Source organism: Triturus cristatus, chromosome 1_2 (assembly GCF_964204655.1).
Source record: "Triturus cristatus chromosome 1_2, aTriCri1.1, whole genome shotgun sequence".
NCBI classification, from domain to species: Eukaryota; Metazoa; Chordata; class Amphibia; order Caudata; family Salamandridae; genus Triturus; species Triturus cristatus.
In genome coordinates, this window is record NC_140580.1 from 354,970,467 (window position 1) to 354,996,647 (window position 26,181).

Consider the following 26,181-nt stretch of genomic DNA (forward strand, 5'->3'; position numbering starts at 1 on the left):
TTCAACGGCTAGAGGCGTCAGGCCCGGACCCCCGGGTGGTGGATTCCCGATCACCGCAAGCACAGAATAAGGACGAAGAGGAATGAAGATATGGGGCCAGACGCCCACCTAAAGACGCTGTACGACACCTGAGGCTTGGCGAACTTTTGGGACTTTGGCCAGGATAAAGGAAAGTATATAGTGCGTTGTAGTTACTGTATTGATTTTTTGTTGAGTGAATAAGGGGAAGGGGGTGGGTCACAGACCTCTGGGTGGTTTACCTTCGCCAGTGTTGTCACGTTGACGGTATTGGGGGTGCCTGCAGAGTGTGGGGAGGGGGGTAAGTGCTGGATATTGTTAAATGTTTTGTATTATGTCTTTTGGGGAAGGGAATGGGTAGTTATGTTCAATTTATGTGCATGACTACTGACACTGAGATGAGACGACACAGTCTGGGCGATGTTTGAGGACATGGGGAGGTGGGGGACGCTTGAGATGGTTGAACTCCCCTGTCTGGCCCCTGATGAGAGGTACAGGCTTGATGAGGACATCATTCTGGCAGAGGTCACGGAGGCCATTGGTAGACTGAACGCAGGGAAACCCCGGGGCCCAATGGCCTTCCAGGGGAATTTTTTAAAGCGTATAGTTCTCTGCTGGCTCCGCACTTACTTAAGATGTTTATAGCCTCTAAAGAGGAAGGGGTACTTCCGGCAGATCTTAGACTGGCGACGGTGGTGGTGATTCCTAAAGAAGGGAAACCCCAGATGAGTGTGGGTCATATCGACCCATCTCGCTTTTAAATATAGAAACTAAGATCCTGGCCACTGTTCTGGCGACACGCATTGTATCTGTTATCACCTCCCTGATACATGGGGACCAGACGGGCTTTATGCCGAAACGTGCCACTCATTACAACTTACGACGAGTAGCCAACTGGATAGATGAGGTGAGGGACCGAGAGGAGGCTCATCTGCTACTCTCCTTGGGCGCGGAAAAAGCATTCAACACCATCCATTGGCCCTTCATGAGACACACTGTGGAGACATTTGGCTTTGGCCCGGGATTCCAGGAATGGGTGGCCTTGTTATACAATGCGCCTGAGGCCAGGGTTAGGGTCAATGGGGCTCTTTCAGAGACCTGGCCGACCAGGTCGATACGGCAGGGGACTAGGCAGGGTTGCCCGCTTTCCCCCCTACTGTTTGCACTTATTTTGGAACCCCTGGCATGTGTCGTTAGGGCTCCCTGGGGCTGGGTGGCTTCATGGAGGATTCCCGACAGATAGCAGAGAAACGCATATCGTTATATGCGGATGTTATTTTACTGTATGTGACTAATCCGACGGAGACGCTCCCTCAAATCCTCCGAATCGTTGAAGATTATGGGTACCATGCGGGATATAAGATTAACTGGGCTAAGTCTACTCTATACACAGTGGGGGGGGTGTAGAAACTCTGAATTTCCCTAGCTGCTTCTGCTGGTCCACAGAAGGATTTACCTATCTTGGTCTTTACATTACTGTTGGATGTGAACACCAGACTGGTTCGCAACATTAGGCGGGTCTTCTCAAACTTCCAAGAGGATGTTAGGAGATGGCGGAAGCTTCCCTTAACCATTATGGGAAGGGCTGCCATGTTTAAAATGGTAACGCTCCCCCAGTTGCTCTACGTCTTGCAAAATACTTACATTAAGATTCCGGATATGATATTTAAAGGCATTGATAGTGAGCTACGTTTACTCCTCTGGGATGGGGCCCATCTACGTATTGCACTTTCAACACTGCAGCGGAATCCCTGTAATGGGGGTTTGGCTCTACCAGACATTAGGTCATATTATAGAGCGGCGCATCTTATTGCCATTAATGAATGGATCCATGCATCTGGCGATCATCCGACATATAGGCTCGAAAGGCTACAGTTTGGAGACCATACCTATCTTCACTATCTTTATGGAGGTAAGGGATGTAGTAGACTGCTCCAGGCAACCCAGAGGACAATGGAGGCATGGAAGAGCGCAGAGCGACAAATGAAGTGGGACCAAAAATGCACCAGAGAAACCCCACTGTAGGAGGGGTCTAGGCTAAAGGAGATTGGAAAGTTGAGTGGCTTTAGGCACTGGGACCTCATAGGTATCTCTAAGATAGGTGATGTCCTGGAACATGGTGTGTTGGCCTTTTTCCGCACGCTCCTAGCTAGATAGCAACAACATGACACTCAGAAATATATGTATCTTCATTTGCAACATGCTTGGGTGGCGTAGGCGTTAGATGGGATGACGCTGCCGGAATATGCCCCATTAGAAGGTCGTATTCTCCAGGAGGAAATTCAGGCTAAAGCTATTTCATCTACCTACAAAACATTACTTAATAACGTGCCCGATAGACTGGGTCCACTTCATGCAAAATGGGAAAAGGTCACTGGTGGGTTAGAGGATATAGATTGGGAGGCCGCTCTCATGCATCCACGGGAAGTGACAATTAAGTTAAGGTTACGTCTCATCTAGTACAAAATACTACACCGTGCGTATTTTGATAGAGCCAAATTGCATACAATAGGAAGAGCCCGGAGTGTCTTCGATGTCACACTGAACCTGGGACGTTTATACATGCCCTTTGAGGGTGCACTGAGATACAGGCCTATTCGATTGTGGGGGAGCTAATCATATATTGGACGTCCAAATAGAACTGGAGCCACGGTTTCTCCTTTTGGGAATTCTGACATAGGTAGACATCCCGAGGCGCAAACTTGTTTTAGCTAACTTGGGGTTGGTAGTAGCCAAACTGAATATAGCTAAATACTGGGGGGGCTCCACAAATACCTACCATTAACGAATGGAGGGCAAGTCTAGACTTGTACATGGTGGCGGAACGGATGACATATAAGGCCTGGGACTGTCCTAAAAAAGTTACGGAAGATATGTGCCCCATGGATTAAATATTATGGTCTGGAGGTGGAGGTGGAGGGACAGGAAGAGGGCGGGACTTTGTCGCCCGCAGGACCTGGGGTAGAGCCTTGACCGATGTACTGTTTGTTCCAAGTATGTGTAATCATCAGAACTGTACAACTGTCCATGATTTCTCTTTGCGCCTAGTCCGCTCCCACATATGTCCAGCTTCCACCGAGATAGTCTCCTTGTTATATGCTTACCCTTCATGGCCAATGTGGAATGCTATGCAATGTGTATTGTTTATTCATGCATTGTTTTATGTCTTGTTTTATTTGAAAATTGCAATAAAAATAAATCCCCCCCCCCCCCAAAAAAAAAAGTTGAGGTACTCATTCCACCCGCCTGCAGGGGGATCTCTGGCGACCTTCAACCCCCACATTGAAATGCTGGACACAATGTCACTTGCAGAGTGAAAGGAGGAACGGCAGCTTCAAACGGCTGCTCTGTCTTTTGCTAATGCTGTGTTCCCTGTGCAGACGTTCATTCACACCTACACAGGGAACAGCACATTGGTTACTGGTGCACAGACCTAATACACAGCCTCAGAAGGTTAAGTCACAGTCCACGTATCTTCCATGCATTCCATCTTTGGTCCATTTAACATATGCTTCTAAAGTCCTAGTTAGGGTTTTAACCATAGACATTTAGGATGTGTTTGGCAAGGTTCTTTAAGTTGTGCATGGATTTGAGACATGAAGTTACAGTTCTTCTGCTTTTTAATTAAAGATGTTTATTGTATTTGGAAGAGATTTTTTAGGTTTGGCCTTTGCTATGTTGTTAGAAGGCGGACCCCGAGGAGTCGGTACGACCACCAAGGGGGGGGCCCTCACACTGCACGAAGTAGCCGAGCGCTGCCGAGAAGTCTCCTGAGAGATCCTTCTCCTATCACGTACTAGCACAGTAACACCACCACACAGGACTCAAGGAGGTTGTCTTGTGACAAGCAATTCTTTATCAGCAATAAAAAGGTTACGAGGTCAGTATTTACACGAAGGGATCGAGGGATCCACCAAAAAGTCTCAGTGTCTCTTTGGAAGGGTCGGGGTAGCGGGACAGTCTTTGGCAGGAATGCGGTACGAGGGTACCTGGGGCCCAGTTCTTATCCTCAAGCTGGAGGACCTCCGGATCTCGGATGGGTCGAGCCGCGACGGCGTCAGCAGGGCTCTGGCGTACAGTTCGTGGAGAGCCGCGATCAAATCAGCAGGGCTCTCAAGATGGTTTCTGCTCAGCTCGAGCCGCGACGTCGTCAGCAGGGCTCCGAGGGAGGTTTCAGCGAGGTTGGGCCGCGACGGCGTCAGCAGGGCTCCGATGTTCCAGGTGGTTCAGAAAGGGTTCACAAGAAGGAGCCGCGACGCAGTCAGCAGGGCTCGTGATGGTTCCGACAAGAGTTCTTCTCCGTAGGGTCAGCCGCGATTCAATCAGCAGGGCTCTCGACTCCGGGATACAACTGCCGAGCTGTGGTGGGGTCGCCCCAGATATAGGTCTGGAGCCCTTTGATGTCCGGACCTATGCGCCCGAGGGGGCGGAGTGGCCGGGTGGAGGTGGCCAGACGCCCAGCAGGAGAGGCGCCAGGCCCATGGGAGTTGCAGGGCGATCACACCTCGAGAGGGGAGGACAGTTGGGGGTCCCATCGATACTGTCCTCCGCCGGGGGCGATGAATGGTTCCTGCGGCACCCCCTGGCTAGTTCGTGGTGCCTCGATGTCGGGGCTTCGCTGGGGTCGAGGCCGGTTGAGCGGGGGTGCACGGTGTGACGTGGATGCCAACAAGATGGCGGAGCCACGAGGAGTATGCGACCACGTGCAGCTCCGGGTGAAGGGCCTTGGTGCAGTTCAGACGGGTGGCCCGTGAAGGCCGGGGTGGGGAACGGGCACAATCCAGGAGGTTAAGGACCACGCCACGCGGCCGGGTCCAACAGGCGTCCCCCCCAGCCGAAGGCATGGAGAGTCACCCATCTCCTTGGGGATTCTCCTCGTCAAGGCGGAAGAAGCGGGACAGGCCGTCGGCGTTGGCGTGGTCATTGCCGGGCCGGTGTTCGACGTCAAAGTCCATCCCTTGTAGCGAGATGGACCACCGCAGCAGCTTGGGGTTCTCGCCCCGCATTTGCATTAACCATTGCAAGGGCCGGTGGTCGGTCTGGACCCGGAAGTGGGTGCCAAAGAGGTAGGGCCGGAGCTTCTTGAGGGCCCACACCACAGCGAAGGCCTCACGCTCAATAGTGCTCCAGCGTTGCTCTCGGGGCAGTAGTCGTCGGCTGATGAAGGCCACTGGTCGGTCGAGCCCCTTTTCGTCGGCTTGGGATAGGACGGCCCCGATCCCATACTCAGAGGCGTCCGTCTGTACCACGAACTCCTTCTGGTAGTCCGGGGCCTGCAGCACCGGAGCAGTACACATGGCTGTCTTTAGGGTGTCGAAGGCTGTTTGGCAGCGGGGTGTCCAGTGTACCTTCTTGGGCTGCTTTTTGGACGTTAACTCTGTGAGGGGGCCAACAATGCTCCCATAGTCCCGGATAAACCGCCGGTAGTATCCGGTGAGGCCCAGGAAGGCCCGGACAGCGGTCTGGGTAGTGGGGGGTTCCCAGGTCTGGATGGCATCTATCTGTGCTTGGAGGGGGGCCACCTGCCCGCTCCCCACTTGATGGCCCAGGTAGGTCACGGATCCGTGGCCGATTTGACATTTGCTGGCCTTGATCGTGAGTCCGGCCCGCTGGAGGGCGGCCAGGACGGCCTTCAGGTGGAGGAGGTGCTCGGCCCAGTGGTTGCTGTACACGGCAATGTCATCTAAGTAGGCCGCGCTGAAGGCCTCAAGCCCGGCCAACACCTTGTTCACCAGTCTTTGGAAGGTGGCCGGGGCGTTCTTCATTCCGAAGGGCATCACCCGAAAGTGGTAATGCCCATCCGGGGTCGAAAAGGCGGATCTTTCTTGGGCGCCGGGGGTGAGCTGGATTTGCCAGTACCCGGCGGTGAGGTCCAGCGTGCTCAAGTAGCGAGCGGCCCCTAGGCGGTCGATGAGTTCGTCGGCCCGGGGTATCGGGTGTGCGTCTGTCTTGGTTACTGCATTCAGGGCTCGGTAGTCCACGCAGAATCGCAACTCTGGGGGGTGACCGGGAGCTGCGGCCTTGGGCACCAGGACGACAGGGCTGGCCCACGGGCTGTCGGACGGCTCGATGACCCCCAGGGCCAGCATCTTCGCTACTTCGGCCTGGATGCAGGCCCGCACTCGGTCAGGCACCCGGTAGGCTCTGTGTCGTATGGGGGGGCTCTCCCCGGTGTCGACGTCGTGGACGCACCAGTGGGTCACCCCCGGGGTGAGAGAGAAGAGGGCTGCGTAGTCCCGCAGTAATTGCTGGCAGTCGTTGCGCTGTTCCGGGGTCAGGGACGAGGCGAGTTGGACCCCTTCGATTGATCCATCGTGAATGTCGGATTGCAAGAGGTCGGGCAAGGGCTCGGAATCGTCCTCGCCCCCTTCGTCAGTCGCCAGCAGCAGGCTCAGTTCGGTCCGGGCGAAGTGGGGTTTTAGCCTGTTAGCATGTAGGACCCGGAGGGGGTTCCGGGGGGACTCCAGATCGACCAGGTAGGTGACGGGACTTTACTTCTCCACCACCTTGAAGGGCCCGGTCCACTTGTCCTGGAGGGCGCCGGGTTCGACCGGGGCCATGACCCATACTTTCTGACCTGGCTCGAATTCTATAGTAGAGGTGTTGCGATCGTACCACCGCTTCATGTCCTCCTGGCTGGCCTCGAGGTTGGCTTCGGCCATGGCTCGGAACCTGCGGGTCTGGTTTCGGAGGGTCAGGAGGTATCGGTAGACGTCAGGAGGGGCGCCTCGGGCTTCATCTCCCAGCCCTCCTTGACCAGGCTGAGCGGTCCGCGGACCGGGTGTCCATACAATAGTTCAAACGGGCTGAACCCCAGGGACTTCTGCGGGACCTCCCGATAGGCAAACAGGAGGCAGGGCAGCAGGACATCCCATTTCCGCCTGAGGGGTTCTTCCAGGCCCTGGATCATCCCTTTTAATGTTCGGTTGAACCGCTCAACCAGTCCGTTCCCCTGAGGGTGATAGGGGGTCGTGAACTTGTATGTGACCCCGCACTGTTGCCACAGGGACCGCATGTACCTGGAGATAAAGTTCGTGTCGCGGTCGCTCACCACTTCGCTGGGGAATCCCACTCGGGAGAAGATCCCCATCAAGGCCCGGCCGACCACAGGGGCCGTTATAGTTCTTAGCGGGACCGCCTCCGGGTACCTGGTGGCGTGGTCCACGAGGACCAGGATGAAGCGGTGGCCCAGGGCGGTTTGGGGGTCCAGGGGTCCCACAATATCGATTCCGAGCCGTTCGAACGGGGTGCTGACGGCTGGAAAGGGCTGGAGGGGGGCCTTGACCCGACCCCCCGTCTTTCCGCTGGCTTGGCAGGTCTGGCAGGACCGGCAGTGGTTGTCCACATCTCTCCGCATCCGGGGCCAGTAGAAGTGGGTCACCAGACGACTGTACGTTTTGTCTTGCCCCAAGTGTCCGGCGAGGGGCACATCATGGGCCAGGTTGAGAAGGAACTCCCGGAAGCGGAGGGGGACCACCAACACGCGGCTGGCCCCGAGTTCTGCTACTTTCTGTTCACTGTACAACAGGCCCTCGGCCCAGTAGACCCAGTGGGTGCCGGTCTGGTCCCCGTTGGCTTGTGCGGTCGCCTGTTGTCGGACCCCTTCGAGAGAGGGACAGGACTGTTGTTCTTGCTGGAACTGCTCTCGGGTGGGGCCCCCTTCGTGTCGCCATTGTGTCAGCTCTGGGAGGGCGCTCGGAGAAGCCATCTCTTCGGGGGAGGATTCGCTGGGTCCAGGGTCGGTGTCCGCCTCCTCCTCGCTGCTGGTGGGAGGGGGTGTGAGCCCCTCGGGTTGGGCGGTCCCGGAGGTCGAGGATGAGCGGGGGGCCTGGGTGGTCATGGACCGGGTGATGGCGCAGGCCCAATCAGCCAGTCCCAACATTCGGAGGTGCTCTCGTCGCTCTACTTGAGCCCAGGGGGAACTTTCCAAGTCGTTCCCCAGGAGGCAGTCGACCGGGGCGTCGTCGCGCACTGTCACCTTCAGCAGGCCCGTCACCCCTCCCCACTCGAAGGGGACCAGGGCCATCTGGCATAGGCTTTCACTGTTGTCGGCCGTCCGTACAGGGCACAGCACATTCGCTAGAATCTGTTCAGGGGTCACCAGGTGGCAGCGGACAGCGGTGATACTGGCGCCGGTGTCGCGAAGGGCTTCGGCCCGTTGTCCATTGACCGTGACCTGCTGCCGGTACTTCTGGGTGTTGGTTGGGATGGGGGTGCAGGGTACCATCTCTCGGCTACCCAGGCAGACCAGGGACATGGCTGCCGGCTCCCACTCAGTGTTCTCTCGGTCGAGGGCCTCCTCTTCCTCTTCTCCTCCCCCCAAGGCGGCGGCTGTCAGCTGCCGGGGCGGGGGCCCGCCGGCCCCGTTTCTTCGGATCAGGGGGCAGGCCGGATCGCTGGCAAAGTGTCCGGTTTGTTGGCAGCCGTAGCAGGTCACGGGTGGCCGTGGTCCGGGTCGGGCCGGGCCCACCCTTCGGGCTAGGCTCGGGGAGAGATGTGGCTGCGGTGGCCCTCGAGGGGGGCTCCTGGGGGCCCCGGCGGGAGGGTCTCGGTTCCTGTTCGGCCCTCCCCCCCCACCGCACTGGCGGGGGGGTCCGTTGGGGTTCCTCTGGTACTCCCCCATTGAGCTCCGGGGGACCCGGGAGTTGACCCATCGATCGGCCTCGACGGCAAGTTTTCGCGGGTCGGTCATTTTGCTGTCGAGGAGGTGCTGTCTCAGTTCCACGAAGCAATTGTTGGAAAGGTGTTCCCACACGATGAGGTCGACCAGCTGCCCGTAGGTGGTTACTTTGCTCCCTTTGATCCACCCTTCTAGGGCCCGACTGAAAAAGTCCACATATTCCACCCATGTGGTACCCGGGATTTTCTTGCAGTCTCTGAACCGCTGGCGGTACATTTCCGCTGTTAGCCCGTAGCGGGTGAGCAGGGCCTCCTTCATGTGATCGTAGGAGGTCATCACCTCCTCCGGTAGCTGGAGCAGCGTGTCCCGCCCCTCACTCAGGAACCGCCCCCACAGGCCCGCGCCCCAGTCTTTTCGGGGCACCCGATGAGAGGTCATGGCCACCTCGTAGGCCTTGAACCATTGTTGGATGTCGTCATTCTTGTAATACTCCTTGACGACCTCTTTCGGGATATGTACCTTGGCCTCGGAAGGCGGTAGAGTGTCTCTAGTACTGGGGGTGTCGGTCCCTCCGTTCTTGGCCTTGATCTCGAGCTCCTTGACACTGCGCTCGTGCTCAAGAGTTAGTTTCTTTTCCTCCAACTCCCGGTGTCGTCTCTTCTCCTCTATCTCTTCTTGAAGGCGCAGCTGCTCTAGGGCCAGTTTCTTTTCTGCCAGCTGGAGTTCGCCGTCCAGCCGCAGTCGGGCGAGCTCTAGCTCGTGGCTCCGGACCTTTTCCCGCTCTCGTATTTCTTCTTCGGAGAGGCCGGTTTCTAGGCTCTTTCTTCCTCCGGTTGCCGGAGTCCGTGCGGTTGCTGTGGTCTCAGTCAGGGGCAAGGGCCCTTCTTCCTGGGAGGGGCCTGCCCCGGCCTCCAACCATGCCCTCAGAGCTTTCTGCATCTCCTCTTTGGTACCTAGGCTGGTGGTTGCAATGCCTTTGTCTTTGCAGAACTGTTTTAATTCTTTGTGCGTATATTCTTCCAGCCGTTCGGGCTGGAATTCCATTGTCGCGTTGTTTTCCTGGCTGCTCATGATGCTGTTCGTTTGGATGGGTAGCTAGTGGGTACTGGCTGGTACGTACTGCGTTCGGCTCGGATCCCGTCGCTGGCCACCAAATGTTAGAAGGCGGACCCCGAGGAGTCGGTACGACCACCAAGGGGGGGGGCCCTCACACTGCACGAAGTAGCCGAGCGCTGCCGAGAAGTCTCCTGAGAGATCCTTCTCCTATCACGTACTAGCACAGTAACACCACCACACAGGACTCAAGGAGGTTGTCTTGTGACAAGCAATTCTTTATCAGCAATAAAAAGGTTACGAGGTCAGTATTTACACGAAGGGATCGAGGGATCCACCAAAAAGTCTCAGTGTCTCTTTGGAAGGGTCGGGGTAGCGGGACACTCTTTGGCAGGAATGCAGTACGAGGGTACCTGGGGCCCAGTTCTTATCCTCAAGCTGGAGGACCTCCGGATCTCGGATGGGTCGAGCCGCGACGGCGTCAGCAGGGCTCTGGCGTACAGTTCGTGGAGAGCCGCGATCAAATCAGCAGGGCTCTCAAGATGGTTTCTGCTCAGCTCGAGCCGCGACGTCGTCAGCAGGGCTCCGAGGGAGGTTTCAGCGAGGTTGGGCCGCGACGGCGTCAGCAGGGCTCCGATGTTCCAGGTGGTTCAGAAAGGGTTCACAAGAAGGAGCCGCGACGCAGTCAGCAGGGCTCGTGATGGTTCCGACAAGAGTTCTTCTCCGTAGGGTCAGCCGCGATTCAATCAGCAGGGCTCTCGACTCCGGGATACAACTGCCGAGCTGTGGTGGGGTCGCCCCAGATATAGGTCTGGAGCCCTTTGATGTCCGGACCTATGCGCCCGAGGGGGCGGAGTGGCCGGGTGGAGGTGGCCAGACGCCCAGCAGGAGAGGCGCCAGGCCCATGGGAGTTGCAGGGCGATCACACCTCGAGAGGGGAGGACAGTTGGGGGTCACATCGATACTGTCCTCCGCCGGGGGCGATGAATGGTTCCTGCGGCACCCCCTGGCTAGTTCGTGGTGCCTCGATGTCGGGGCTTCGCTGGGGTCGAGGCCGGGTTGAGCGGGGGTGCACGGTGTGACGTGGATGCCAACAAGATGGCGGAGCCACGAGGAATATGCGACCACGTGCAGCTCCGGGTGAAGGGCCTTGGTGCAGTTCAGACGGGTGGCCCGTGAAGGCCGGGGTGGGGAACGGGCACAATCCAGGGGGTTAAGGACCACGCCACGCGGCCGGGTCCAACATATGTCTTTACTGGATCACCATACTATTGTTTTTCTGAAACAATCTTACATTATATGTATAGATGGAAGACCCGCTTTTGGTCAGCGGACTTTATCTATGGTCAGTTAATAAGTCCTTGACATTTTGCTTCCTCCCACTACAGCATGAAGCATTGGGACTTCGGGGCAGTCCCCTCTAGCCGCTGGCTTCCTTCACTTTTAGTGATGGCACACAGCCAGTGCACATAGTTCACAATAACCTACAAATAGTTCTTTTGACTTCAGTTGCAAAGTTAGTTCACTGTGTGCTTTTTATTTATTTTTTATATTGACTTTAGGTACAGACTAATTATTTTCCTTCTCTTCTTTTTAAAATATATGTAATAAAGAGTTGAACTGACATTGTAGCTGCTTGAAATGTAATTGCATGATTTAGGTGGTGGTTTATTCTAGCCTCCGTCATAAAAAGTAATAATAAAATGCTTGGCACATCTGAAAGGCTTCTTGTTAGAAATAAGCATAACTAGCTTAACAGCTGTTGCAATCAATATTATATAAACATACAGTTTGTATGGCAAGGAAGCCCATCACATTTAGGTAGATGACAGCATATTTTATCTTTTACCTTTTTTTGTGTGTGTGTGTTTGGCATATGCTTACAATAAAAACTAAAAATAAATAGGCCTTGCCCACTTGCCTAGACCAGATCTATCGGCTTTGGCAGTGGTAGTGATAGTATGATTGCTTTTACACATTTTAATGGGTTATAACTCACTGCTTCTTTTTTAATTGGATTGTCTGAAAATGGTTTATGATATTTGTATCATATTATGTGCTGCATATTGAATTGTGTTTATAGTCATAAAAGGTGCTTTTTTCTTTCCTGCATCATATGCCATGAGCTTCTTTTCAAGCCGTAGTTTCCTTTTTGCACGAATACCATAGCCACGTGTAGAGTTGCATTGTGTTGTCTATGCTATATCACATGATTTTACAAACCAGCAACTTGTTCAAAATAAACAAGTGAAGAATTAACCTGTGATATAGCTTTTTTTCAGAGGACACATTATTTGCGCACCACATTATTCCTAGTATTTAATTGGGTAGCTCATGAATGACTGAATGTGCTAAGAAAACCAAAATAATTGTCTCTTTCACAGGAACGAGCGTCCACATGTGTGTGAATTCTGCCATCGCGCATTTACACAGAAAGCCAACCTCAATATGCACCTCAGGACCCACACAGGGGAGAAACCTTTCCAGTGTCACTTATGTGGCAAGACTTTCCGAACTCAAGGTACAAATCTCAGTTTCAGCACGTTTGCAGCTGATTTTACGGTGTATGTGGTGCATATATGCTGTCTGTGGATCATATCCAAAATATTGGGAGTTAGGCACTTTTGTAACTGAAGAAAGTGCTGTCGTCATAGGTAGACCAGGAGCCAGGGATGTAGGTAGGTAGATTTATTGTTCAAGTAAGATGGTACAGGGTGCCCCACCGGTAGCAGCATCCTGCTGCTCAGCCCCACTCAATCCAACTGATCCACTTCTTCAAAGCATGCACACACCCAACATTCCATAACATCACACTCATGCAGGCTGAGCAGCCAGGACAAGTAAGTATAGGATGTAACATATCTCCTTCCTTTAGAAACAATTAAAACAACAAATAACAATTTGAAGGAACAATACCACATTTTGTCACTAGGAAATAAAATCGATTAGATCACGAAAATCACTTTAGATAAGTAAATACATACCTAGATCACAACATCAATCAATTAGCATTTTAGGATATTAAGATCGACAAGATCAAATAAAATGAAAAGAGATAAATGATTTCTCTCTAGATCACATAAGAACATATAGCATAATAATAGTGTTCTTCATATAGAATGGTATTGAAACATGTAAGATCACATTAAAAACTGCACATGTTTCATGCAGGATGCAAACAAAACATATTGCAAAAGTTTCAGGGTAAATGCACTCAAAACACTTACCCAGTACACCCTTTAGAACATCACAACACACCTATCTCCCTTTGCTTAAAAAAAAAACATGTAAGAAAAACGTGCACATGTTCCAGTATGGATGTAATAACGCACAATAACTGCTAGTGCACTACCCATGCAACCTTGACGTGTGAGGTAAAAGATAAAATATATGCACTCGACAACCACAAAACTAATTATTGAGTACTCTGCCAATGCGACTTCACCTTCTCAAGACAACCCTGACGTGTGAGGGATATTCCCAACGCAACCCTGACGTGCGAGGCAAAACAAATTCACAACACAACCATGACGTGTGAAGGACGCTCCCAACGCAACCATGACGTGCGAGGGACTCTGCCAACGCAACCCTGACGTGCGAGGCAAAACAAATTCACAACACAACCATGACGTGTGAAGGACACTCCCAACGCAACCATGACGTGCGAGGCAAAAGCAAAAAAAAATACGCTCCCAACGCAACCATGACGTGCGAGGGACACTGCCAACGCAACCCTGACGTGCGAGGCAAACAGAAAAAATACAACACGGGGTACACGACCCACCAAACATGCTTAGGCAAAACACGGTACATACCCCCAGGCACGTATAGAAAATCTCAGCATGTAAATAACAGAATTGATAAAATAATACATAAGTGCATTCACATTAAATTATGGTTAAAAGATCTTGCATAACATTACTACAGTACAACATATATTAACTGTGCAGGTAAACTATGTAAAATTCTAAATGCTTGTTTAGTAGATTTTTTTTTTTTTTTAAACGACAATAAACTAAAACAACCAAAAGTAGTCACCGTTGTCGTTAATTCCAGAGTAGTTTGAACACGATCCCAACTAGTTGGTGAATTTTTCTGAATAACGTAGAGGAAGTCGCTGGTCTACAGTTTTCATAAATATGTCATGTACCGATGAAAAACTCAGCTTGCAGAAACAGAAACCTCTTCACAACAACAATCAAAACATGTCTTAGTAAGTTATCCATGAGATGCAAGAAGATCGTGGGCACATCGCATTTAAAGTTGAAAAACACACGAGGCTGGACTGTGACGACGATGCTTCCAAAACTTTACTGTCCCTTACAACCAAAAAAAACGTGGTTGGCAAAATTTACGTAGATCATAAAGGAATCGCTGACTGCAGGCCTCCACAAAATGGCGGCACGTTTCAAACGCAAAGGCGGATGGCTCACGGCACAAACGTGCATTCTCTGTCCCTGCGCAACGATGCAGACGTCACCAAGAGACACTAACGCAGGAGGGACAATGGAGCAAGATGAAGGTGAGTAGCGCGTGCACCGAATCCCACTCGGATTCAAAAGGAAATAGAATCGTTTAACTGTCACAAAGAAAATGTTAAAGCATAGGAAACTTCGTTTAAGGAAAAAATAAACCTACTCGTAATAAACAAGATTTAGGACACAAGCACTCCTTAACTGTTGCTTCCCCACGTTTTCCTCCATGTTGCTTGCAGTAATTTGCACAAATCTACACGTGTCTCCCACGCAGTAGACTAACATCACAGCCAACTCCACTGCAGAACGCCCGGTTAAAAATGCTCGACGGTCTCTTGATTGCACTATCGATGCTGTGTAGGAAAACGCTTTCAAATGCTGCTTCTTCTCACTTATCTTGCCCACATATCATATTTACTCTCCAATTACACGGACATGCCAGCTTACGTGAACTAACATATGGCCCACATTGCACTCCGCTCGCCATAGTTTCCTCTATTTCCGATTGCTTTACTTGAAATCTGCTTCCTCCACGGCAGATATGACATGCAGATTAGTTGCACCGGGTCAAACCGGCAAAGCTTCACGGGACTCGACTCATGCCCCCGCATTCGGAATGCTTTAAAGATGTTCTTTCCCAGCTAAAGTGATTGGTCCAACATCCTTGCATTGCTTCAAAACCCTCCTTGCCGGTTTGCTATATAATACGACACAATTCATTACATGCCTCCTTTTGACATCTTCTGATGACTTCAGATTGACATACAGCTTAAACCCCACATTTAAATATCTTCTGGTCTTCAGTATGTCGTACGGACATTGTGCCAACTGTCACTACATGTGGATAGTTGAATCAAAATCCCAGAGCAAAACAAAACGCTCATTTCATTCAGTTTGTATTCAAACTACAATTCCAGGCAGGGTTCAAGCCACTCAAGCCAGATAATGTCTAACGCCAAACACATACCTCTGTGGACTGTCTGTTGTAAAAGACACCGGTGGGGCATCCAAGGCGTTGCGCAGGCTTACTTTACAGACTTCTTTTTGGACACTGGCCATCTTCTTTAAGTTCCTTGGGTAAATTCTTGGTTCTTCACGCATGGTTCTTTTAAAAATCGTCGCCATTTTTGTAACTGAAGAAAGTGCTGTTGTCGTAGGTAGACCAGGAGCCAGGGATGTAGTTAGGTAGATTTATTGTTCAAGTAAGATGGTACAGGGTGCCCCACCGGGAGCAGCATCCTGCTGCTCAGCCCCACTCAATCCAACTGATCCACTTCTTCAAAGCATGCACACACCCAACATTCCATGACATCACACTCATGCAGGCTGAGCAGCCAGGACAAGTAAGTATAGGATGTAACAGGCACGCAATTAAGCACATGCTAAAATGTCCTTATGTGTATTCCTGTGAGAGTAAATATTTCTTATTGTTAAACTTTTAATTTTCCTAACATTCATTAGTCATGTTGTTTCAGTTGTCACTGAAGATGTATCAGTCTGTGAAGAGTTTTTAATGAAAAAAATAGTCCTGTAATCCAAGTTTTCTTTCAGAGAACCCTCCACTGAAATCATAAATGCACTGAATTGTCCAACGGATGCGTGGGATCCAGGTGCACTTTTCAAAGAAAATATTAGTTTTGTGCATTATATTAGAGAAGCCATACCTTCTTGATGTAAAATAATTTAGCAGCCTAGTAAAATTATACTATATTGTCAACCTCCATTTATTCTCCAGTACTGAAGCTTTCATAGATTCACCTGCTTGAATCATTCCCAGTCCCTTAATGGGCGATTCACGGTAAATCCAGGAAGCAGTATTATACTAAATGTAGTCTTTAAATGCTGTAGAACGTTCACTTTATCATCCTATTTACATCATATGAAAATAACTAGACGTCAACCAGTCAGGCTGCTGCACCCTGAACATGCCCCACAGAGGCTACCATACTTCATATTTTCCACCACACATTGTGCCCTGATCGCTGTGTAGTACATGTCTTGAAAACATTTTTTAAATTTAAACCAGCTGTCACCACTTCAGAACCTTCTCAGCTATCATTTATTCTGAACTCTAGGAGAACATTATGGTTGGCCATTAAAAAAACTGTCTCTTCCCACGTTGTGGTACCTGTGGGAAGGAGAGTCTGTATTCTGAAGATCCCCACACAGAATGTATTTAATGCCCACACCCCTCCTCAGAAAACATGGAACAGCATGATATGTGGGACCTTTTCCTCAAAGACGTTGAATGGCACAGAGAGTTGCCTGCTTATTTGGCTTCAAAATATCAAGGCTAAGGAAAACTCTGCCTCAGAGTAAGAGTGAAGGTACCTCAGATTCAACAAAACATCGGTCTGAAACAACTTCTGCCAAAGGTGCTCCAAAAAAGGTATTAAAGATCTCTAAAGGAATGTTTTCAAGAGACCAAAGTCCATCTTCTTAGGACTCCCAACAATGAAGTAAGAAAACTGATGTTTTTTTAAGCTTGCAGGCCAAGATCGGAACCACCGATTTTGGTCACAAAGGTACCTTTTAGTACTTAATAAAGCATCCTCATATAAAGCATCCTCATCAGAGCTGTCGACAATTCCATCATTGACGACAGAGAAACTGTTGACGAAGCACCCATCAACTTTTTGGTCGCAGTTTGGTTCTTTTCAAATGATGTGAATAGGATAATAAAGTGAATGTTTTCGTTTAAAGGCTACATTTTGTATAATACTGCTCTCTGGATTTACCATGAGACACTTAGCTCGACAACTGGGAATGATTCAAGCGTGTGAATCAATGAAAGATAACAATACAGGAGAACTACAGTTACAGGTGGATAACCTTTTCTTTAAAATTAAAAGCTCATTAAAATATATAAATGCCACCATGATAACTAGGTGACCAATAAATAGTACTTCATAAAGGAAATGAACAGCTCATGCAGTGTAGCCATATAGTATGCAGCCATGTGAGCCGTAAAAATGCACTATGCAGTTTAAGAACTCCCATCATGCTGGTAGTTACTCAAGTTATTTATTTTGTGGTGGAGACAAACAATACTACTACAGAAGCAATCATCTTCTTTAATTTCTTCCACAGGGTAGGAGGGTGGGTTGTTTATGCTTTCAATTGAGATTATCCTGAAGGAGAACTAGGATTACAGGTAAGCAAGCATTCCTTGTTCAGTGGTTTTCCATTGATAATCATAGCAAATCCGTCCCTACTGGAAGGAGAAAAAGAAAAATGATGGACTACATTAAGAGGTTGTTGAAGGAGGCCTTTCCAATTTAGACATCTGATCTAGTGTCTGAACAAAACATAGGTATTCGTAGACCTCCAGATGGCTGCCTTGCAAACTGCAAATATATTTTTTAAAAGATGCTAAAGAAGCTTTACCCCACGTAGAGTGAACGTTTGGTCTACCAGGCAATCTTATTGGCTTTCTCATAGCACAGTAAAGATAGCTTATCCCTCTGGAGTGAAACTTCTTTGAAGTAGCCAGTCCTGTGTAAAGGCTCATAGTTGACAAACAAGTGATTAATTTCCTTATGTCTTTTGTTGCTTCCAAATAAATGCGGAGCGCACTCCTCAAATTTAATATATGGAGAGTTCTTTTAGCCGATGAAGTAGTATTTTGAAAGAAAATATCCAAAGCAAGAATTTGGTTCACATCGAAAATTTGGCAATGTCCGCACGATCACTTACTTCTTCTGGAATACTGTATAAGGTTCACAATGCTTGAATTTTGCTGACTATGCATGCAGATTTGATAGCTAATGAAAGCTGCCTTCCATGACGGATGTTCTTGGGACATCAGACACATAAAAGGAAACTGGAGGAATGCTTGCAATGAGTCAAACCACTGGCAATTGCTTGCAGTAGCATTCCAACCCATTGTTCTTGCCCACTATGGCACTTCAGATTAGAACCAGCCATATATAAATTGGTCTTGGTCTGCTCCAATAGAAACAGCCCAGCCTGAACTACCAAGCCAGGTCCTTTCTGAACCGGAAAACAAGCAATCAAAGACCGGTTTCAGTCTAATTGGGCCTCTTCAGTCAGGTTAAGCTTTGTTCCAGTGACACAGTGAGCAAGGGATCCACATCTGGGCGTACCTTCGGCCGCTTAGGGTGTTACCTCAGACACACAAACTGTGACAGAATGCTTGCAATAGCTAACCACTGTCAATCGCTTGGAGTAGCATTCAAAACTATTGTTAATTTGCCCACCATGCCATCTCAGATTACACCCAGCCAAACTGCATTGTGACTCCATAAGTGCAACAGTTATGTCCAGACGTGGGACCCTGCTCACTATGCAAACACAAGGAGATGATGGACGGAGCGCTGAAACTTTTCAGACACTCACCCCCAGTCACAGATCTGGGTTGAATCCATCCTCATTCTTTAGCTCACTTCGCCACCTCAATTCAGACGCAGCTATATGCAAATCAGTCTTGAACCTGTGCCTCATGGGAACAGTCCAGCCCGAACTTCCAAGCCAGGTCTTCCATGAACCGGAAACAAGCATCCTGGGACTGGTTTCTGGGTAACACCCTTCATCAGCCAGGCTAGCTTGAATCCAGTGGCCAAGTGAGCATGGGACCCACGTCTGGGCATACCCTGCCAACTTAGGGTGAACAAAGCAAACACAAGGCGATGATAGACGGAGCGCTGAAACTATTCAGACACTCAGCCCCAGTCACAGATCTGGGTTGAATTCATCATCATTCTTTAGCTCACTTTGCCACCTCAGTTCAGACCCAGCTATATGCAAATCAGTCTTGACCCTGTGCCTCATGGCAACAGTCCAGCCTGAACTGGCAGTTCGGGCTGGACTTCCCTGAACCGGAAACACTGGAGTCAAGCTACCCTGGCTGATGAGGGCTGAAAGCCCGAAACCGGTCCTTGGATGCTTGTTTCCAGTCCAGGGAGGACCTGGCCTGGCAGTTAGGGCTGGACTGTTCCCATTGGGCACAGAGTCAAGGCTGATTTGCATATGGTTGGGTCCAAACTGGAATGGCATGGTGAGAAAAAAAAAGATGGATTTAGGCCCAGATCTCTGTACTGGGGTGAATGTATGACATTGTTCTGTATTCTGTCCATCAGTTGTTTTTGTTGGGTCGAGCCTGAGCCAGCTCGCATGCGCTGCTATGCGAGGCTTCTTGTGTTTACTCCATGTGGTTCTGACTCCTCCCACTCATAGGATTGGTTTTGCGTGTCTTTCATTAATGAAAGCACGCAAATGGCTAAAGGCGGGCGCATGTCCCACTTCTTTTTTTAATGTTCACTCCCACTGCGTTTTGCTCTCTGGAGCGAGCAGTGGCGCGCAGGGTGGCAGCTCCATTCCTCGTGGGTCAGGTTACACAAAATGCGCCGTGCTTTTAGCTTCTGCTTGTTTTACACATGCTATCGCGCCGGAGGATAAGAAACGTGGTTTTATTCAGCATTAAAATCGCGTTTGGTGTCCTGGGGATTACGTAACAATGTTAGTGTTTCCAGGCACTCTTTTGTAAATCTTGGTAAGATAAAAGGCTGAGCTCACTCTGCCTCAGTGGTTTAGAAGGATATATGCAGTGTGGTAGCTGGCGTGTTAACCCATTGAGCTATGTTACCTGCTTGGCAGGGGGGTGCACCGAGTGAAAGGTCACGCAGAGACACTGTTCTGAATGTTTTCTGCTACCCATACCACAGGGGGTGAAAGGAGGTCTACACTCCGAGGAGATTTACATTTTTTAATACATTTCAGGTCCCGCCGGGAGACTCGGCTGCTGAATATTAATGTGCCTGCAACTTAATGAAAACAGCAGACTGACCTTGTTTTGCATTCTGTCCATCAATTGTTCTTTTGCATTTGTCACCTTGCTCACTATGCCACTGAACCTGAACACTACACCTGACTGAAGAGCCCCAATCAGGGCGAAACTGGTCTTGAGTTGCTTGTGTTCCAGTTCAGGGAGGCCGGGCCCTGGACGTTCGGGCTTGACGGTCCCTATTGGAGCAGGGTCAAGACTGATTTGCAATTGGCTGGGTCCCAAAGAACAACAGCATGCAATATAATAATGAACTTGGATGCAGCCCAAGTAAGTACCAGTGGCGATCACCACCGATCACATTTTGCATACTTCAGCTGTTGTAGGGAAGCTTTGTAAAATAGCTCAAACTGAGGTCCAAGAGCCTTGAGAGGACAATATTTAACTCCTATGGAAAGGAGCATCTTTTGATCACCGGAGACACCTTCTTAATTTCTTCTAGGAAGTCTTTAACAACCAAGACTTTGAAAAAAGAGGTTTGTGAAGGACATTTTTATATGTAGTAATAGCTGCCAGATGGACTTTAATTAAAGAGAATTGCAAACCTGAGCTGGCCAAATAAAGAAGATATGTTAATACTGCTTTTTCTTTACAGGTGGTGGAACTTAAGTGCTCTGATGCAAAATCTCTTCCATTTCAAGGCATATTAATCTATTGTGAATTAACTAACCTCTTTGCAGAGGTGCTGCAACCGGGAGTGTCTTCCTCAGAACCGCTACTCCTATTCAACAAAGCCCTCAAGGATGTCCTACTTGGGACCTGGCCCAAACCCAAAACAAGGGCTCCTGTGAATAGGACGATTGCCCACCACTACGCTTCATAGGACCCAAACTTCCTCACCCAACACCCTACCCCAGAGAGCTTGGTGGTCCAAGACTCTACGTCCCATCTAAATCCTGACGCATTCCCGAACAACTCCGGGACAGCGAATCCAGTAGGTTGGACAATTTGGGGAAGAAGATGTTTTCCTCAGCCAACCAGGCACCTGGGTCTGTGAACACCGCTTGCCTTTTAGGCCGCTATTCCCATGCCATGTAGGTTACAGTTGCGCAGGTGCTGCCAGTGGTTCCGGAGGAGGCCTGAGCCATACTTTCTAAGGCTAATGCCGATGGATAGATGTCACTAAGTTCACAATACGATGTGAATTAGACACAACCGACTCACTAGGCCGAGCAGTTTTGTCGACGGTGACCTTATGCCGCCAAGCAAAGGTTAGAACAACTGGCGACGTGGGGGGTACAATCCTCTCTTATGGACATGTCCTTTGATGGCCCCCGTCTCTTCAGAAACCATATGTATTCAGTGCTGAGTGCTTTAAGGAAAACAGGGCTGCGGCCAGGTCCTTGGGCTTTTCATATGGCCCCTCGTCACTCTCAGTCCACCTTTGGCTGCCAATGATGGTGTGTACAACCACTTCCTTACCCATCCAGCCACTGCGACATGCAAGCTTTCCAACCTCTGCATGGCCGCGACTCCTACCAGACCCATGGGTCATGGGGTCAGCAGTCTGATCAGTCCACCAAACTCCCATAAGCTGCAGCCTCCAAACCCTCCTAGTCTGCCCGCACCCAGTGATTGGCAAGATTCTCCATCGCCTGCACCACTGGCAGTCCATAACATCAGACAGGTGGGTTTTAAAGAGTCTCCGAAAGGGCAACTCCTTCTCCTTCGAGACTAACTCTCCCTCCATGCCACCTACTTACGAACAGATTGTCGAAGGACCACCTGTCTCTTCTCTGCCAGGAAGTGACGGCTCTTTTGGCCAAAGTAGCCATAGAGTAAAAATGCCGATGCCACAAGTGGGTCGTGGTTGTTATTCCTGGTACTCAAGAAGGACGGAGGCCTTCATCCTATCTTAGACCTACGGTCTCAACTTCTTCCTCAAGAAGGAGAAGTTTAAACTGCTCACTCTAGCTCAGGCCCTATCTGCCCTGGACCCAGGAGACTGGATGGTAGTGTTAGACTGCAGGACACATGTTTCTATATTCCTGTCCTGCCTGCCCACAGGAGTTACCCGCGGTTCACGGTGGGCCACAAGCACTTTCAGTACACTGTGATCCCCTTTGGCCTCACCAGTGCCCCTCGGGTGTTCAGCAAGGTGATAGCAGTGCTTGCAGCTCATGTGCAGAGATTAGGGTGCCAGTCTTCCCCCTATCTCGACGACTGGCTGTAGAATGCGGGCTGGTCACAGGCTGTTTTCCACCTCCAGACAACGGCAGACCTCCTGCATTCGCTGTTCTTTCTCAGCAGCGCTCTGATCTGGGCACTGTTATCCCTTCTACTTGCTCCTCCGACCTTCCAGTTCAACCTAAGAGAGACTCTTGATGACTGCGCTGTACCTCCCCAAGTTCATGAAGACAGATGTTCTCTCTGTCCTTCAGTGTGCGGCTTGAAGACTTCCTACCTAGGTGGTATCTGTCAGGAATATGGGTTCCTGGAAGGCAAACGGTACACAGATTATGAGGCTCTGTTAGTTCCTTTTTTCTCCACAATCTCAAAATTCAAAGGACTGGGAAGCTGTGGCTTGGTGCACACTCTACCGACCATATGAATGAACACACAAGTGTACTGTTCTAGGATGGGGGTCCAGGTTACTGTATTGGGTATCCAGGCCCTACCAGGTCAATGGAAGCGTTTGCTTGTTGAAGAACAAGCCCTTACCCACCAAAAGGTGGCATGCATCATCTTTCAGCTCTACTTCTTGTTCAGCCGGTGCTGCCCAACAGGTTCCTTGAAGGGGCTACCGAGGATCTTTTATGAATGCTGGCCTTACAGGTTGCTGTTGAGTAACCCAGTGACCTCCAAAGGTATATGGTGGAGGAAATGTTATGTAGTGATGTGAAAGTATATTGGTTAAGGGTGGTATATCGAATTAACTATAGAACCCCTATTCCTAATGTGTACTCCTGGGGGCCTATGTTGAGATTTCAAAAACATTGAGAATATGTAGGAAAATAATGCTCCTTATATTCTTATGAACTGGTCAACACGTTTCTTGTCTATCTAGTACAAACCAGGATCAATGGGAATTCATCAGGACCTCAAAACTACCTAATCTCCTTTGAGTGGGGTATCCTATTTGTAAATTTTGTGCTCCCACAAATGCATGAATTTCACTTAGTGTTGAGAAACTGACAGTCTTGATGTCAAAGAGGTCTTATATGCCTGAATTAGGAGTATAATCTCTAAAAACACTTATGACCTATATTGAATATAGAAACAGAAAACATACATTAGAAAATGACACCTTGTACAAATATTGTGCTTTACTGATCTCACAGTATCGCTGGTGCTGTTCAGAGTGGTTAAATATATTTATCATACCATTCAACAATGAATACATGCATCATGCTCATGTGATGACTCTGGCATGCCAATATGAGCCCACTATACAATTAGCCCCTCTGAGGACAACATCCCACACACACATTCACATGAAATGGTGTTTATCCTATCTTTAACTCTAACAATTCCATCAGTAAGAGGGACCGTTGGGATCTGTAGGATCCTAGACTACCAGAAGGTCATCTAGTAAGGGAAGGATTCGATAGTCCGAAAACAAATATGCTGTTTTGGCCAGAGGAATCCCAAAAGGGATGTCCAGTGCTCACTGCCCCTTTCATTGTCCTGGCTTTTTACCTACCTGTCTCCATGATTCCGAAGATAGGGAGCGCAAGGAGCTGCTTCTCTTTTGCGATTGTGGAATGTGGGCACTTCTGGTCAAGGGGCATACATTAGTGTGCTGACATAACACTTATATGTAACATAACGGCGTGGCATTTGTTGAAGCAGGATGGCCTCTGGTAGAACAGCACAGCCGACGCCATCTTGGAAGAGTGATCAATGCTATTTGACTTATATTTACTCTATTGAAAGAGCCCCCATACCTTAATGGTGATATTCCTCCTTGGGCCTACAGAGCATTATTTATTGGTAAATTTTTTGACAAAAGATTTTTGGGTGAAGCGGTATTTAGAAATATATGAGACTAATGGGAGGGACTTAATTATGATTAAAATTGGTGTTGAAAGCGGTAAGGAACGCTGGGAAAATATTGTTTAGGACGAAGCCAAAAAGTGCTCGGTTTCCCCCATAAGCCAATATTTTATTATCCCATTTTTTATTTTTAATGGGTACATTATTGCCACACAGTAACATATGGGTTAAAGATTCTGCAGATAATAACTTCCTCAGGAGGTTGGAATAAGTAGTGATACTAATCATGTTGAATATGGACTAAATCTTGACTACAAAATAATCGTATCCCACCGACACCCAACTATGGGTCAAATGTCATACCATAGTTAAAAACAGGGATTTGCAACATGTTAAATTCATAGCTTCCGAGTTAGTCTGAGATCATAATACTACTCATGGTCTTTTACTTGACAACTCGCCCAAGGGTATTTCATCATTCAGCCCATGTATATGGTGTTTTAAACTGAGAATCCATCGTTGTTCTCTCTCAAAAAGTTTCATTTGGATGTCTTCTGTATTCCCCATTGTTTCTATTACAACCCACTTCATATCATTGGGGTTATGTTCTTGTGCCAAAAAGTGAGCACTTATTTTTGTGGTGAGTCATTGGCATCACACATTACTTATGTGCTTGTTTATCCGGGTTTTTACCGATCTTGTTGCCATTCCAATGTAACTTAAGTGACAAGGACATGTGATGAAGGAAATGCAATTCTTGGTGTTGCAGTTTGTGTCCTTTTTCAGTCACCGTTTTACCTCAAAGTTCAGATCCACTTCTTTATATGGGCTGGTAAGTTGGCCAACATTGCAATGCCAGCATGAGTAACGGCCAGCTATAGGGGGGAGACCGCAACAGTTTGTTATACAGTCTACAGGTGCAGATTAATTTTTCTTGTGTGGACCCGGAGGTCCCTCAGATTACTCGTGCATTTAAATGCAGACACTGGTTTTCCAATTGTCAGGCTACCACTCAGAATATTCCACTGTTTATTTCTGCTTTTTTCACATCATTAGAGAGGGGTGCGATAAAGGTAGTCACGCAAGTACGTTGTTATTTGTTTTTACATTTTGATTCCAGTTACGCCTCTGTTAATTCTTGTCCTCTTGCACGCTGTTCAAATCACCTTTTCTGGGTATTCAAATTCTTGCAATTTCCCTGCCAAATCCTCAGCCTATATACCCTATTCTGTGAAAAAAGATTTGTTTTAGTTGTCAGGGATGATGACTTCCAAAAAGTAGAAGGCTGTTGTGTTCTGTTACTTTATGATGGTCTTTTCTCTTCAAACGACCGGGATGGCAGAATTTTATTCACTGTATGTCAGCAGATCCTCCACTACCACCAGAGTGGCTTCCTGGGGGATGTTTGTGTATAGAGCTTCCACAGGACAAGCTAACAATTCCATTGACCTGGTAGGGACCAGATACCTAATAAAGTAACCTGGACCCTCATCGTTGAACAGTACACTTTTGTATCCCTTGTTCCTTTCTTTCTGCCACAAGAAGGGTACTTTACAAAAAGAAATGGCATTTTTTTGACAAAACATTTGCTGTCAGGAAATGACAGAAAAATACTCTACGTTCTAAGGGACATCATTGAGTGAAATTGGAAAAAGTAGAAAAGAAGGCTGAGCTCTGTGCTCACTGGTTCCTCTCACAGGAGCCAGAAAAAAAGAAATGGAGCAACTGCTTCTGAGAAAACATGATGGGATACTGGAGGATTGGGAGTCATTAAAGAGGCAGGGTCCGTTTTTTTGGGACTGCAGCCTCTATAGCTGCATTACCTTATTTTTCCTTCATTCCCTTAAAGAAAGGTTTGTGAAAGGGTTTTTATCTTCTTACCATCTAATTCAGCTGGTAATTATACATTTTAATGCAGTTTTGATTTATAAGTAAATTCATGGAATTTGTTTATCTAGTGTTTTGAAATCGCCTGCAAAATTACTTTATTTTAAATAAGATATGGCTTTTCTAACAAAAAAAAAGGCATTTTCTTTGAAAAAGTACACCCAGATCCCAAACCGGGGTAGTACATTTCAGTGCTTATGATTATCAGAAGTCAAGTCAATAATTCTTTATTTAGCCAATGTAGATCATAAAAGCAAGATTAATAATAGAGTTGCCTGGAAAGCGATCAATAGCTCTCCTCTATCTGGCCCTTCTGAATGTATAGTGTCTGGTTGCTGCTCACTCACCAGGTCTTCAAATTGTCTGCAGAATGGTTGGATGGTGTTGCT

At 48.7% G+C, this 26,181-nt stretch overlaps 1 protein-coding gene across 4 annotated transcripts in view; it reads left to right on the plus strand.

Moving 5' to 3' along the window:
- The window catches only part of ZBTB48 (zinc finger and BTB domain containing 48), a 202,188-nt gene that overhangs the window by 144,922 nt on the left and 31,085 nt on the right, over positions 1-26,181 (plus strand). For all 4 annotated transcript variants that reach the window (XM_085604393.1, XM_085604386.1, XM_085604366.1 and 1 more), the window contains one exon: positions 12,076-12,212. In XM_085604393.1, the coding sequence (XP_085460519.1) occupies positions 12,076-12,212 (137 nt within the window). The remainder of the gene's footprint in view (positions 1-12,075; positions 12,213-26,181) is intronic.